The 16,754-nt window shown below is 40.5% G+C and overlaps 1 protein-coding gene across 2 annotated transcripts in view; it reads left to right on the top strand.

Annotated features, from left to right (window-relative positions):
• The window catches only part of Pgap1 (post-GPI attachment to proteins inositol deacylase 1), a 76,146-nt gene that overhangs the window by 25,445 nt on the left and 33,947 nt on the right, over window positions 1–16,754 (top strand). For both annotated transcript variants that reach the window (XM_041668023.1, XM_041668024.1), the window contains exons 10-19: window positions 1,249–1,332; window positions 3,539–3,588; window positions 4,525–4,576; window positions 8,658–8,735; window positions 10,837–10,912; window positions 13,677–13,750; window positions 13,862–13,913; window positions 14,531–14,597; window positions 15,001–15,109; window positions 15,988–16,026. In XM_041668023.1, coding sequence (XP_041523957.1) covers window positions 1,249–1,332; window positions 3,539–3,588; window positions 4,525–4,576; window positions 8,658–8,735; window positions 10,837–10,912; window positions 13,677–13,750; window positions 13,862–13,913; window positions 14,531–14,597; window positions 15,001–15,109; window positions 15,988–16,026 — 681 coding nt within the window. The remainder of the gene's footprint in view (window positions 1–1,248; window positions 1,333–3,538; window positions 3,589–4,524; window positions 4,577–8,657; window positions 8,736–10,836; window positions 10,913–13,676; window positions 13,751–13,861; window positions 13,914–14,530; window positions 14,598–15,000; window positions 15,110–15,987; window positions 16,027–16,754) is intronic.

Raw genomic sequence — 16,754 nt, 5'->3', positions numbered from 1 at the left:
CTTCAATATATTTCGCACTCCTTTATTTTCTTTGGAATTTATTAATAAAGTTTCTGTCACTTTTTATGATGGGATTTCATACTGGTTTGATTTTGCTGACTGCATTTCCATTGTCATTCAGTATATTCCTCCCAGCCCTTCATATGATTTAGTAATTGGATCTAAATGCTTGATATATTCCATTTTTTTTTATTAGAATTGTTTTGCTTTTCCTGGGTTCGCTTCTGGAGATCTGAGCAGTTGGTAGGGGATGTCTGAATTAATTACTGTAGGAGGATACAAAGACGACGATATCCTGTTTCTCTTCCGTTTATTGATCAGGATACTGATCAGAGAAGTTTTCCTTTACTAAACTTGTCGAAAGTAAGACAAACCCCACAGGAAAGAACGATCCGTGCCTGACTTCTGGCTTCTACCTTGTGTGCGCTGGCTGTTAGACTAGCCGTCGCCCTGGTAGCATTCCTCGTGGGTGACAGTTGCTAGCACACGTATGTAAATATGCTTGCATTCGTTGTTTATTGATCCTAAGGTTGTTCTTTGCCTGACAAGCTGAAGCCATTTCAGGTGTGGCTCTTTATCTTTCAGTACAGCTACTTAGAGGCACTTTCTGTTAGTGCCCTCGTTCCCCGGTGTGGCAGAATGTTTCAGCTCAGTTTTTGCCTCTCCCCTTCTGGGGGCTCGAATTTGGTGTTTATTTAAGGAATTGTTTTATGTAGGAAACGATACCCACAGACCCTGGCCTGGCTCTTGGTGACTAGGTTGTTACTTATGGACCTTTTCAGTAACCAGAATGATTGAGAATTCAAATATCGCAGCCCTGCATGGTGGTGCACACAACACCCTTAATCCCAGGGAGGCAGAGGCAGGAGAATTACTGAAAGTCTGAGGCCAGCATGATCCACATGGCAAATCCTGGACCAGCCATTGCTATAAAATTGAAACCCTGTCTCAAAAATGAGACAACAAAAACATTAAACAAAAGGTAAATCATCATCATCAACACACACACAGACACACACAGACACACACACACACACACACACACGAATGCATTAACCCTGGTGCTTGCCTGACAGTTCTGGACTACTGAGTTTTTACTTAACCTTTTCCCTCCTTATTCTTTACCTTATATTCCCAACCAATTAGTTCTTAGTAATAGCAATAATATATAATTTATTCCCATTGCCATAAGTTCTTGAATGATGAAATTATTTGCTCACTATAGTTATTGTTTTCTCTCTTTTTTAGAACTCTGAAAAGCTTTATTTCGCATTTCCTCTTGCGAAAAAAAGGAAGAGCTACACTCATGCCTACTGCCAGAGTACCATGTTGGTAAGATGCTTGGCACCGTCTCTTTTCAATTTCCAGCTAGGAGGTGTGTTAGTTATCTCCGTGGTCACCGTGATAAAGTACCTGAGAGAGGCATCTTAATAAGGAACAGTTTGCATTTGCTTATGGTTTAAGTGGGTACCACCCGTCATATTAGAGAAAGTGAGGCAGCCCATGGCAGTAGAAGGTGATGAGACCCCCCTCCTATCTCAGCAAATTAGGAAGCAGAACTGGGAGCAGAAAGGAGGCTGGCCTATAGCTCTCAATGCCTGCCCCACACATCCTACCTCTTCCAGCCAGGCCTCACCTCCTAAGAGTCCACAAAATATCCAAAGACAAGCCTCTAGGGAACAGCTCATATTCCAGCCATAGGCGTAGGTCAGCATTGTATTGAGGCAAATGCTTGTCAGATTCCAGCTCACACATCTGAGTGGTTAGGGGGTTGTTTTCTGTATTTAGTGTCTGTGGATGTGTTGGCTTAAATGAGAATAGATTCATATATTTGAATACTCAGTCCCCGGTTGGTAGAACTGTTTGGGAAGGGTGAGGGGGGGGGGTGGCCCTGTCGGAGGAGGTCTGTCATGGGGTGGACTTTGAGTTTTTAAAAACCCAACCCATTGCCAGTTGGTGCTTTCTACCTGGGCTTGTAGATGGAGCTGCGAGCTCTTGGCTACGGCTCCAGCCTCTTGCCTGCTGCCATGGTCCCCTCCGCGGTGGTCACGGGCGCTAGCCCTCGGGAACCGTGGCCCCCCAAATGAAATGCTTTCTTCCATAGTTGCTCTGGTCATGGTGTTGTCACATCGGTAGCAAAGCAACTAAGTCAGTTGAGTATTAATTACCGTAAGATAACATGCAATTTAAATCTTTATTTCAATTTTTTTTGGTAGAACTTGTAAGTCTGTATAAAAGTAGGGAGAAAATATGGTAATGAATTATTTTGTAAGCAGAACACAATTTTGAACAATTACCAGTTCTGCCATTCTGACTTTATTTATTCCTGGGATTACGAGCTAACTTGCAGCTCTGGCCTGACCTCCTGCTTCAGAATCTCTCATTATTGTTCCAAGGAGCCAGAATCACACAAGCATTTTGCCTGCAGGGAGAGGAGAGAAATACTTAATTGTTATTTTCTCTTATTCTTAAAAAAAAATCATTTTCTATTTAAACCTCATGAAATCAGATACTGACTGCCTGACTCACTGTTTTCTCTGAGACCTTAACTTTTTGGTCCTTAGAATGAAATTTATAGACGTTGGTTCGATGAAAGGATTGATTTCACCATTGCTTTGTTTGAGATTCCGAGGCAGCTTACATAGTTGTCTTGACCATGCTCCCCATCATCCTACACTCTGGTGAGATTTCAGTAGCGTCAGATTTTGGATATCATGTTTTCGTCCATAAAAGCTGGAGTAAAAATGTCAGGTGGTAGTGCTTTTTAAATAACCAAAGCTAACTGTGGCATGCTTTAAGAAAGGAAGGAAAGCAAGCAAGCAAGCAAGCAAGCAAGCAGGCAGTACATTTTGCAGCCTCTGATTCAGTGCTGATGACGATGGCTACCTTCAGTGTCCAGCCTTGCAGCTGGGTTTCCGCCTAGCCACATTCCTAGTGATATAGGAGTTATGTCCTGGTAGTCCAATGAGAATGGGGATAATAAAGTAAAAAGCCAGCTTTTCAAATTAAAGGTGTTTGTTTTTTTAACATCCTGGATGTGGGCGTGTGTTTCTAGAAATGTCTCTCTCTGGTTCATGCTTGCTTTTGTTAGGATGTAGATTACCGCGTGTAACTACGGCATAGATACTGCGAGGCCAGACATTGGGGGCAGTGGTTAGGAACCCTTAGGTCATGGGCTGCACAGATGCCCGAGGCCAGTCTCGTGCTGTGGGTCAGCTGCTCATCCGCTCGACCCAAGTTAGTCGCCAACTTTTGGCCTACCCTCGACCTGTGTGTCTTTTAAAAGCACGTCGGATGCTCCTTAGTCATAAACCACTACTTTGTTTTCCGTGATCCTAACCATTGATGTTCCTGTATGTGATATATATATACATACATATATATATACATACACACATATATGTATGTATATATATGTGTGTGTATGTATATATACATACATATATGTATGTATGTATATATATATACATACATATATATATCGGTTTGTATTTGAGATGCTTGTTTTATAACACTGTTTTCTATTATTAACCAACAGGATACAAATAGTTGGATTTTTGGCTGTATAAACAGCACATCATCTATGTGGTAAGTTTTGGGATCACTTGTTCATTTTTTCTTAACACAAATAGTGCTCAGAAATTACAGTTTCAGAAAAGGTATATGTGTGTATGTATACATACGTGCATATATGTGCGCGCATGTACACACATACACACACACACACACAATATTTTTTTCTCTTTGATTTTTGAGATAAGGTCCCATTCTGTAGCCTGGGATGTCCTGGAACATACTGTGTACTCTGGCTGGCCTGGAACTGAGCGTTATTCTCCTGCATCAGCTTCCCCAGTGCTGAGATTATAGACACGAATCACAACAAACGGCACTTTGTATGCTCGTTATATGATCGTTTTTGCTGCTGTATCAAATTGTAATTTTTATATTTTAAATTTTGATTATTGTGTGCATGTGTTATACAGTGCATGTGTGTGCATCTATGATTGCGTGTGTTTGTGCTCTGGGCGCGTGTGTATGCAGTGTGTGTTCATGCATGTGCCTGCTGCGTGCATGTGTATATATGTGTGTTCATGTGCTCTGTGTGTGCGCATGCGTGCATGAGTACACACGCCATGGTATATGTATAAAGTTCAGGCTGTCAAGCTCGCCCTTGCAGGTGCTTCTTCCCACTGACTCACCTCCCTGGTTTGTTTTTTTTTGTTTTTTTTGTTTTTTTTTTTTGTTTTTTTCGAGACAGGGTTTCTCTGTGGTTTTGGAGCCTGTCCTGGAACTAGCTCTTGTAGACCAGGCTGGTCTCGAACTCACAGATCCCTGGTTTGTTTTGTTTTGTTTTTTTTGCTAAGGGAGCTTCATGAACTTGTATACAGACTCTACCCTCATGGCAGCCATACAGTCTCTCACTTCCAGGGATGCAGATCTTTTTCTCTTTGCTCTGAAGTTTCTTCACAAATTATAATACTTGAACATTTGCCCTCTAATCATACCTTCATGTTTATTTCAAAGCCGGCAAGGGATTGATTTATCATGGAAAGCTGAACTGCTGCCGACAATCAAGGTAAATGTTAGCCCTAGAATTTTATATTTCGGTTAAAAAAAAAAAAACAGTTGGTAGACCTTTTAGAATTGGCTCTTTAAAAAAGTCATAGGAGTCCTTTCTTTGGAACTGTGTTTGATGAGGCGCGGCAAACAATGAATTAGCTGTGTTTTGTTTATCTTTAGAGATTAAAAACTGTAGGTTGAGAACTTGCTGAACCGGTTGTAATGTCATTTACTGAAGGAGTCAGAGACACTTTTAAAATTACTTTTTTTTTTTTGAGCACATGCTTAAACAGTTTTTTTTCTTAAACTATAAACCAGTTAGTGCATTCTATTGAGAATTCATTTGGGTGGAAGGACCTTGCAGTGGGAGGTGAGATTTCAAAGAGACACCAAATAATTCTCTAGATTACACCACATTGTGGTCAGGTGGCTGGGTAACTCTTGTATTTAGTTCTCCAGGGTGGCAAATCACAGCCTGGATTTACTTCATCGTTGTTAGTGGTTTCCTTAGGTGACTCCAGTAAGTTAGCAACTCTTTTTATTTTTCTTCTTCTTCCTCTTTAACAAATACTAATTTGTATATTCTCAAAATAAACTGCGGGAAACACAAAATAAGCCTGTAATCTGAGGATAATGTCAGTTCTAATTTCCAAGCTTGTGTGTATTATAATTTACGGTCTTGTCTGGGTTTGGTGGATTCAGTTTTCACATAAATCCACACCTTAAAATAAAGTACACTCTTCTGATGAGCTCAGACTTGAAACAGACGTCTGGCTGCTCCCATTCCTCTCCCATTGATTCCAATTGAGTAATTTTTTTTTTCTCACAGATACTCATTTCCCTACTGAGGGAGCAGGACTAGGGACCATCCTCCAGTTGTGTCCTCTCCATCCCTGAGACACATCCTCAGCCTTTTGCTTTTTATTTTTGAGATGGGGGAGGGGTCTCACTGAGTGTACTTGCTGACTGACTATCTATCTATCTATCTATCTATCTATCATCTATCTATCATCTATCTATCTATCATCTATCTATCTATCTATCTATCTATCTATCTATCTATCTATCTATATCCCACATAGGCATTGAACACATGGTCCTCCTGTCTCAGTTGCCCGAGTGACTGGAATATTAATTTGTATAAACAATTTACCCTGTGTTAATTGCACTATTAGAGAGAAACTTTACAAGATGAATAATGTAGGAAGAATAATCTCTTTAAAAACTTTTGGGTTTTTTTTGGGGGGGGTTGCTTTGTTCACTCTCTGTTTATTTGGAAACAGTTAACAATGGTATTTGTAAAACGAATGTATAAAGAAGCAATTTTACTCAATAGCATCTTTAAAAAAAAAATCTATCCTTAGTCTTAAATTTCTATGTAAAAGCAAGACAGACAGAAGCATTAGGATAGATCTAATTGTAGAATCTTCTCTCATTCTCTTACGCTTCCAACTTGGACATCCTATCCCTTTTATAATTTCCAAAAGAAACGGATACCTGAAGGCCTTAAGAAACACACTCTGCCCCTGCCTTTTAAATGCACCGCTCAGCTGGGTGTGGTTGTGCACTTGTAGCCCAGTCTCCAGCAGTGGAGGCGAGGAGGGAGCTGAGTGCGGTAGGGGCTGCCCACTGAGGACTTGTCTCTGTGTCTTGAGAACTTTTCTCATACAATTTAAATTTCATAAGGAACTACTGTTTCTATAATTCTACAGAGACTGAAAAGTGTGTTTACCAAAGGGTAGGCCCCTTAAGTTCTTAAGTTAGGGATCCCATGTCTGGGTAGCCAGAAGACAAGGTGTTCCAGCCGCCTGCTTTTAACAGTGATTTCTGGAAGAGCAGATTGCCGTAGTCTTCAGGCTTATGCTAACACTAAACAGAAACCAACTTTCCCATTATGCGAACAAATTTTATATAATGTGTTCGCGACTTTTAAGGAAGCCCAGTTTTCTTTTAAGCTATAAAAACGAGGGAATAAAGCAAAGTGTGGTGGCCTGTGGTATGTGTGTTACACAGTAAGTTCAAGGCCAGCTTAGTGCACGGAACCCTGTTTGCAAAAGTGACTGATAAATAAATAGCAAACTAGCATAGGCCATCCTGAAGGCAAGGATACTTGCTTAAAGGAGAAAGCAGTGTTTGTTGAGACTTAACAAAGACCTTAAACATCCTTCTAGGTTTTTGCCCGAATACAAATGCTCTTAATGGGCTCAGGCTGCCACTGTTTGCTTAGTTTTCCCCCACGTGACCAGCCTTGTAGCCTTCGGGATCACCGTCAAGTGTGACTTTTCTCCTTGATTAGGACAACGTGACTGTATTCTCACCAGGCAGTAACCTTTCTCTCCACCACGGGTGTACAAATGGAGAAGCGTGCTGAAATGGTTAAGTGGGAATATTCCGTAGGTTTTATGAAGTAATACCATGAGAATCGTCACCCTGGGGTGCCTCTGCTGACTGTACTTTAGTAAATGGGCGGAGTCCTCCAGTAAATCGCCACAGATTCTCAACGGTCGTGAGAATCCGTGTTCAGGAGCCCTTAGCGCCGACCGCCACATGGAACAACTCAGTTCTTCCTGACCGATTTATCGTTCATGCGCTCTCCCCAGCGTCCGTAGCTGTAATTTACGCGGCACCTTGAACACTCTTCGGTTTCCATGAGGACTTAGGAGTTTGTTGCTTAGTTGGGTGTCTTGTCAGGCCTTTAGAGAGATGCTCTCAGGTTTTCAGACTCTGCCCACGTCGGTGTTTCTGAGAGAGAGTGAGGAAAGCCAACTCTATAGAAACTTCTTTTTTTTTTAATATTTATTTATTTGTTATGTATACAATATTCTGTCTGTGTGTATGCCTGCAGGTCAGAAGAGGGCACCAGACCTCATTACAGATGGTTGTGAGCCACCATGTGGTTGCTGGGAATTGAACTCAGGATCTTTGGAAGAGCAGGCAATGCTCTTAACCTCTGAGCCATTTCTCCAGCCCCCTGTAGAAACTTTTCTTTTTTTTTTTTTTTTTTTTTTTTGGTTTTTCGAGACAGGGTTTCTCTGTGGTTTTGGAGCCTGTCCTGGAACTAGCTCTTGTAGACCAGGCTGGTCTCGAACTCCCAGAGATCCGCCTGCCTTTGCCTCCCGAGTGCTGGGATTAGAGTCTGCTCCACCACCGCCCAGCCTGCAGAAACTTCTTAATGTGCACATTTTTTATTCATTGCAATGCTCCATCCACATCCAGAAATCAAGGGTTGGAGCCTTGGCAATTGTTAAAGAGGCTAGTCTCTAACTTGTCCATTCCCCGAATGTGGACTATAAAATCTGGTCTTCATTTTTCTGTGGTAGAACCAGTTGGTTGTTATTTGGTGAGATGCATCATTAGCAGTGTGTCTTCGTCACCTACTGAACGAATTTTATTGAATGGTGTTTATGTATTTAGCCTGTGACTCTTTGCTATTTCATCTCAGTCCGAGTCCTTGGAGATTAAGTTGCTAAGTTTTCCCTCACATTTAACACCATAAATGTCGAAATAAAACCATAACGTTTTCTGCAACAGATAGCCAAATTACAGTTAATATATCGCACTTGGAAATGATTATGCAAAATCATTAGCTTTAATGTTAAGCATCCTTTGTTCTATGTGAAGAGATATTCAAGGAATATCTTAGGTGATTTATATTTAATAGTAGTTCCTGTAAATTTGTCTTTTATAGGGTTATTGATGGGGTGGATATAAACCTGATTTGTGTGTGTGTTGGGGGGGAATGCGGGGATAAGCTGAAAGCTAAATTCAGGGCCTCGTGCCTATTAAGTGAGTGTTTTAAGAGACGATTTTTAAAATAACTCATCGAGAAGTAAGTTTTTTTTTTTTAGATTTTTTTTTTTTTTTTGTCTTTTCGAGACAGGGTTTCTCTGTGGTTTTGGAGCCTGTCCTGGAACTAGCTCTTGTAGACCAGGCTGGTCTCGAACTCACAGAGATCCGCCTGTCTCTGCCTCCCAAGTGCTGGGATTAAAGGCGTGCGCCACCACCGCCCGGCTGAGAAGTAAGTTTTTATAATTTTTCTTTGACATGCGTTTTCTGCCTCAGAAGTAAAAGACTCTATCTTCACTGCTGTCTTTCAGTCTCTGATGCTAAGGCTCCAAGACTACCCGTTTCTGTCACACATTATTATCTACATCCCTCCTGTCCACGGAAGTAAGGTAACTGACCTGTTAGGGTTCTGTGGGCATGCGCGGGGGCCATCTGTCCACGGAAGCAAGGTAACAAACCTGTTAGGGTTCTGTGGGCATGTGCGGGGGCCATCTGTCCACGGAAGTAAGGTAACTGACCTGTTAGGGTTCTGTGAGCATGTGCGGGGGCCATCTGTCCACCGAAGTAAGGTAACTGACCTGTTAGGGTTCTGTGGGCATGCACGGGGCCGTCTGTCCACCGAAGCAAGGTAACAAACCTGTTAAGGGTTCTGTGGGCATGCACGGGGCCGTCTGTCCACCGAAGTAAGGTAACTGACCTGTTAGGGTTCTGTGGGCATGCACGGGGCCGTCTGTCCACCGAAGTAAGGTAACTGACCTGTTAAGGGTTCTGTGGGCATGCGCGGGGCCGTCTGTCCACCGAAGTAAGGTAACAAACCTGTTAAGGGTTCTGTGGGCATGCGCGGGGCCGTCTGTCCACGGAAGTAAGGTAACTGACCTGTTAGGGTTCTGTGGGCATGTGCGGGGGCCGTCTGTCCACGGAAGTAAGGTAACAGACCTGTTAAGGGTTCTGTGGGCATGCGCGGAGGATGCTGATGTGAAACTATTTCTTGATGATTTCTGAACAGATACAGGATTATCTAAAGTGATGGCCAGAGTGGTGAGCCCCCTGGTGTTGTCATTAGAAAGTCCCCTCCCTGTGAACTACGTAGAATAAATACAGATCCTTAACAGCTTTATGGTTTGGGAACTGCAGTGTGGAATTTAGCTGCAATTCCCTGTGATCACAAACCCATCGGCAAGCCCAGAAACCGACATTAGATATTTTAGAGAGATACCTTTGGGTTCTGCCTTTCTTGGTTCAGGATCTGTTTCGCTACGCAAAGCTAAGAGCACAGCCACATTTTAAGGTATTAAAAAAAGATCCTAGTATTTGAATACCTTCAGGTACAACGGTTGGAACTGCTTTTGCAAGCCACTTCACCATCTCACGATCTCCCCCCAAACGTACTCTGTAAAATACGGATGATCCTGTTCACTCAGTGGTCTCTAGTCCTGGCGTGGCTGTTTTCTGTAGTGGGAGGATTTCTTGTTTGGCTTCTGAGAAGGAATGAGAGCAAAGCCCTTAGCATGGTGGTTTTGTTTCTCAGCACCACACATGGGGAAGTCTCCCCCACCTCCTGTCCAAATTCAGAAACAACCAACCAGTTCCTCTGTGGGCAGAGGCATTACCATAGCGGAGACACCGAAGGTGGAGTCGTCACGAAAGCCTGGGGTGGACTCCGGTGACGACCATTCTCTTGAGACAGAAAACGGTCTTCTAACTGTCATGAGGGTTATATTCATTTATTTTTCTTCTCCTCCTACTGGCCAAAACAATCCTGTGGCGCTGATTCTTTACACCCTTGTGCCTTCCAGGAACTGTTCCTTCTGCAGAATGCCGAAACAGGCTCCCTGCACATGTCTGGACATGTTGCTAGATAAAGAAAATGTTGTCAAAATAAAAATTGTAGTGGCATGCCACATTCTAGGTTTCCATTTGTGGGGGGGGGGGGGGGAAGCACATGTATTCCTAAGTGAGAATTCATTTTTCCCATTTTCTGTAATAACTGCCTCAACTGTAATATTCTCATAAACAGCATTAGCTATAGATGAATGTAGATGAGTGACTACAGATGCCTTTTACAACCTGATTAAAACTGTAGATTAAAATTTATAGTATTTAATAAAAAAATCATAAGTAACAAAGTTACATTCCCCTTTTGACTAGGAAAGTACTCAGAGACATATTATCTAAACCCTTAATTAATCTTAGATTATTTTGTATCTCAGTGCTTTGATCTACTCTTTAATAAACACCGATGTTATAATAAACCTTTGCAATGACTTTGTTATAAAAATGACCTTCAGATAATTTGATATATTCGATTGAGAGATTGCTTACCTAGTCTTCTTAGCATAGCATCTGCTTGAGGGATTCTTGCCAGAGCTACAGTATAATCCATGGTGCTTTCTCCAAAGCTAAGGTTTTATTTTTTTTTCTCACACAAATGTCAAGATTTTTTGCTAAGTTGAATTCTGTATTTTCTAATAAATTAATGTTGTATCTCAGTTTTTCTTAGACTGTGAATTCTTTAAAAAAGAAGCAAGATCCATACAGCTTCCTGTAACTCATCTTTTTTCCTTTGGTAAGTATTTCATTTTTGAAGCTTAAGCATCATTTTCGCAGTGCCAATTTATTTTGCCAGTCACAGAATATTAAATATTAGTATGTTTCAAGTATAGTTCTCAGGAAAGTATGTAGTCAGGTTAAGTGGTCAGATCCTCGCTGAATGCTAGGCCAGAAACCACATCACAACTAATTCCACCTCCAAGGGATCTGACACCTTTAGCCTCAGCAGGTACCTACATTCATGTACACATGCCTAGATACAGATACACACAGAGATAATTAAAAAAAAATAAAAGAGATTATGTTAGACAAACATGGCAGAGAAGGCTCTATCCTAGCCCTCAGGAGACTGAAGCAGGAGACTTACAAGTTTTAAGGGTAGCCTGCCACATAGCAAGCCATTGTTAACAACAAAACAAAACAACAAACAACAGAACAAAACAAAGGATTGTATTTAAGAAAGAGGTCAATATCAGGAAAAGATTGGTAAAGGATATAAAAGAAATCTGTACTCTTTCATAACAACTATGGGTCTAAAATTCTTTCATAATAAAGCTCATAGGAACATTTAATTGGGGGGTGGAGAGCTGGCTCAGTGGCTAAGAGTACTGCCTGCTCTTCTAGAAGACTCAAGTCCAGTCAGCTCCCAGCAACCACACAGTGGCTCACAACCACCTGTAAGTCCAGTCCCAATCCCCTCTTCTGGCCTCCACAGGTCCTGCACACACATGGCACACATATATACATACAGGCAAACACTCATACACATAAAAACTCATAACATGTAGTCATGAGTCCTTCATAAGACAGACAGCAATCTAGATATACTATGTGTCCATGACAGAACCAAGTGTGGTTTCCTATGGATAAGCAGAAAAGTCAGGATGACCGTGCTGAAGCCACAAGCACAGAATCAGAAAGAGAAATAAACAAGACTTGTTCACGCAATAAAAACCAAAGCTAGTTCTATGGAAAAAAACTATAAAATGCAACCAGATTTGGTAAAAATTTCACATAATAGTCTACACATATAGAAGCGTGTGGTTACTGCAAGTTTATCTAATATGGAAAAATACAGAGGTGATTTGGAATGAGAACGGCCCCTGTGGGCTCCTGTCTTCCAATACTTTGTCCCCAGTGAGAGGAACAATTTAAAAAGGATAGGAGGTGTGGCCTTGCTTGAAGAAGTATTCCGCGTAGGTGCGCTTACAGGTGTCAAAAGCCTGGGCTTTGAGGTTTCAAAAGCTGGCTGTGATTTCCAATCTCTCTCTGCCTCCCTCCTTCTTTGGGATCAAGATGTGAGGTCTCGGCTGTTCCAGGCTCCAGGCCTCGGCTTTGCTGTTATGTCTTTTCATTGGAGACTTTGCTTTCTAAGATGCCTTGGTCATATAGAAAAAGCAATGAGAAAACATACCTTCTGAGTTCACTTCTCGGGAACCCAGCTGTTCTCAGCCCCACAATATAGTTTTGAACCTAAATTAGTATTGTTATGATATTTAATAACCTAAGCAGGCCTTATTTATTGCCAGCTTTTGCTTCTGGTCCTCCTCTAGGGTCGTGCATTGGGTTTGATTGTGTTTCCTGTAACTCAAGTCAATTCCTCAGTCTTCCCATGACCTTTATCAATTTTAAGCATTTCAAGAGTACTCAGTGACTTGTAGAACATCCCTTCATTTGGATTTGTTTGCTATTGTGACATTTTCAGGTTGAGCTTAAGTATTTTTGCCAAGAACAACACAGAATTAATGTGCTTTCCTAATGTGTCAAGATGCACAATGTTAATAAATCTAATTGCTGTGGTGTTAATTTTTACCTTTGGTTAATTAAGGTGGTGTCTACTAATTTCTATACTATGCAGTTACTGTTTTACCATTACCATTAATAAATATCATGGAAGAAATCATTTGAAAAAATGTTCAACTAATTAATTTTAGCATACAGTGGGTCACTTAGTCTTTAGCAAGTAATTACTATTGTATTCTCCATTTATTGAAATCCTGTCTGAGATAGAGTAGCCTCATCTCTCTTATTTATTCATTTATTTTTGAGACCGTATGGATTCCTGGGTATATATTTTGGGTGGGCCTAGCTCAATGGCGGAGTGCTTACTTCGCATGGATATTTTATTCCTGGGTTATAACAGGGTTAGATGTGCTCATGCTTTGGTTGTCCCAGCCTTGGCTTTCAGGGGCTCCTTTAGCGTCATTACTCTACCTTTTCGTATGCTGCGTCCTTCACACATGTGCACAGACACATGCGTACACATGTGCGTGTATCCCTTTCGTGAAAGGGATAGGAAACTTCCTTTAAGGTTTTTATCCCCCTTCCCCCACCTGGGTCCCTGTTTGGAGTACAAAATGCTCAGAAAAATACAAAGGTAATGACTCTGAATTACCTGTTTCAGTTAAATGGCATGCTTTAGAAAACACATCTTCCTAAACTTGGAAATAAGTACTTGACTTTAAAAAAATACCTCCAGCATCAGAAAGTCATTATAAGTACTGTTTTATTCAGCATTTTCTGCATGAGAATTTATTTTTTGCTTCCTTTATATCAGCAGCGAAGGCCTGTTAACTTCTATTTTAGACAGTCTCCGTTGTAGCCCAGGTGGCTTCAAAAGTTCATCACCCCTGCTCATACACAACCACACCACACCACATCCTAACAAATTTTCTCCTAATTTCAAAGTTCTCTTGTTAATTTTAAATGCTTTTTAAGCAATCAGTCTATTTTTGAAAATTCTCCAGCTTCTAAATAATGCAGTACTTTCCATTCAACAGGATTGACTTCAAGGAAGGTCATGTTAAATCTGAGTGGCCTGTACTACAATATAGAGCTTCTGAACTTTGAACAGGTAATTCTCTTGAGTAGAGCAGGAAGAATTTCATCTTCATTTGCCCATTAAATAAATTTGCTTCATTAAACAAGTCAACTTTGGGTTTTTGTCTTTGTCAAACTTCATCAGATATACCAAGCTTTTAAAGTCAACGTGGTGAGCAAGTGCTCCAGAACCAAAGGTGAGTGTGTGCGTTCCATGTGAGGAGCCCAGTGGGTGGCTTCCAAGTCTCTAGAATGCTTATTTCATCTTTTTTTCTTTCATATATTTTATATAGAGTAAAATTAAATATATGATCATAGGGACATGTTTCTATTCTCGAGGAATTTATCCTAGGCTCTTTCTTCATACTAAACCACATTCATGTGTTTAAAAGGTCTATGTATTTTGGGGATGGGTGAGATAGCTCAGCCATTCCCAGAACATGCCATGTAAAGCTGGAAGAAATGAATGACCCTTAAGAAGTACTCTGACCTCCAACAACCATGTGTGCTCACATGCAAGCTTCATACGCAAACATATTAGTAATCATAATTTTTTTTAAAAAAAGTTAAAGTACTGTAGGTTTTTGTTTTTTTTTTTTTTTTTTTACAGCAGGTTCAGGTTTGGCTCTTGAATTTTGTTTTAGATTTTTAGTACTAATTTGCTTTAATATTTTTATGAGTCTGATATTCAGTAATCCTTCCTGTGCACCCATCTTTTTGTAAAGTGGACACTTTATATACAGTAGTCTTATAGTTGGCATACAAGTTAAGGTAACACTCAAGAGTAACGCTTCTCCCCTTGGTTTCTTAACAGAAGAAAAAACCAGTATCTATAAGCTTCATATTCCCTGGTCTTACGAAGATTCTCTAACCATCGCACAGTAAGTACATGAAAGAATTTACTTAACTTCTGTGTCTTAAAGTGGAACCTGTGCTTTGTTTATTTAAGTCATATGCATTATTAAAATCCTTTTAGGACAGTGTATGTATCCTTTAATGTCATGTCCTTTAACATAGATGTACAATAATCTATTGGAAGAACCGAGCACTTACGTCTTGCTTGGACATGTGTGTCTTACCTTTATTTCCACAACTCCACAAGTGCTGGGGGGGGGGGGGGGAGCCAAATAACTGTAGTGTGCATGGAGGTGTCCACACGCAATAATGTCTCTGTCGTTTCCCTTCCTCTACGTTAGTTCCTTATATTGTGCTGAGAACTGGCTGGGCCTTGGCTGTTGGCCAGCGTTTTATATTTGAGGACTGATATTTCCATAATCTCTTCAGGGTTCCATCGTCCACAGAAATTTCTCTGAAACTTCACGTTGCTCAGCCGGAAAACGACAGCCACGTGGCGTTGTTAAAAATGTACACAGTGCCAGACTGTAAATATGAGGTAAGACATACGTTTGCATCACTAAGTATGGTTTAGTTATAGACAGACGGAGGTCTTTTTTTCTATTAGCTGATGTAGAAGCCCATAAATATGAGAAATGAAACTGCTAAATATTTTCCACTTTGTTTCTTTAGTATTTCTGCAAGTAGATTGTATGAGCATGTGAGCATCATAAAAAAGAAGAGGAAGCTTAGTGGTCTAAATAATTAGAATATATTCCAAACTTTAAATTTACGAAAAGGTTATTCTAAATTTTAAAGCCCAGAATCAAGAATCTTTCCTAAATTGAAGAGCTTCATTTAATTAGCCGTCATGCTATATAGTATAGTATATTATAGTTAACTATAGGAACAGTCATGGTGCATACTGGTTTATACCAGTACTGGTTTAGTTTAAGGCTTTTGTATTTCCTAAAGATCTGTATGCTTTTCAGTGGTGGCGTAATGCCACCCTGGCTTATGTGAAATATCTTATTCCTGGTTGACATACATCAGTAATTCTGTAATGGGAGTCTCTTCTGTAGGGCGGAACAGGAGCTAGCACACTGGCGGGATCTGTCCTTCCCGCCAAGTTTCGGGTGCACCTCTGTAAAGAATTTATTTGCATCTCCTAGACTTCACGGATGGTATTCTGTAGGGAAATCTGGGTTTTAAGAATTGCTAGTTTTTACCGTTGAGGAGCAAGTATATTACAAAATATACAGATTGGAAAACTGTCCTTTAGACAGTTAGTATGGTTTGGGACGTTCTGGAAGATCTCTTGTGTGATTGTTCAGAAATCACCATATTTAAAGGATATGCAGATGTAGTCTATTTAATAAAACATGAAATGCATTTGTGAAAATTAATCTCTTTTTTTAAACAATTATTTTATACTAGGTGACAATTAAGACTTCCTTTCCACAAATACTTGGACAGGTAAGAGACATTGATGCAAGCTGGTTGATTATTTATTGCTTTGTGATTTGAAAGGGATTTCAGTTTTTTCAATAAACTAGTAGTATTTTAAGTAAGACCACAGATTTTAGTCTTTATTATTAGAACTTGCAGAATTGTACAATATTAAGACAGAGAAATTAATAGAAATTAATACAAAATTTATATTGGCACTCTGATTTTTTGAACTTTGTATTTTGTATCTCAGACATACTACTTTCTTGAATCATAAGATAATTAGTTAATATTGATGATTTTGTACTTGGTCATGATTGTAATTTAATCCTTTTTTGTAATCCAATTCTTTTTTTTTTTTTTTTTTTTTTTTTTAATAATTTTTTTATTAAGAAAAGAAGAAAAAAAACATAAACAAAAAACAAGTTTCCACCTCCTCCCAGCCTCCCATCTCCCTCCCCCTCCTCCCACCCTTCTCCCCCTCCTCCCACCTTCTACCCCTCCCCCCACTCCTCTCCCCCTCCCTCTCCAGTCCACAGAGCAGTCCAGGTTCCCTGCCCTGTGGCAAGTCCCAGGTCCTCCCCCCTCCGTCCATATCTAGGAAGGTGAACATCCAAACTGGCTAGGCTTCCACAAAGCCAGCACATTAAGTAGGATCAAAACCCCGTGCCATTGTCCTTGGTGTCTCATCAGCCCTCATTGTTCGTCATGTTCAGAGAGTCTGGCTTTATCCCATGCTTTTTCAGTCACAGTCC

This window comes from Microtus oregoni, unplaced genomic scaffold, assembly GCF_018167655.1.
Source record: "Microtus oregoni isolate MIOR12 unplaced genomic scaffold, Mior012 000018F_ref0000195, whole genome shotgun sequence".
In the NCBI taxonomy this organism is placed as follows: domain Eukaryota; kingdom Metazoa; phylum Chordata; class Mammalia; order Rodentia; family Cricetidae; genus Microtus; species Microtus oregoni.
This window is presented reverse-complemented; position numbering and strand designations above follow the sequence as displayed.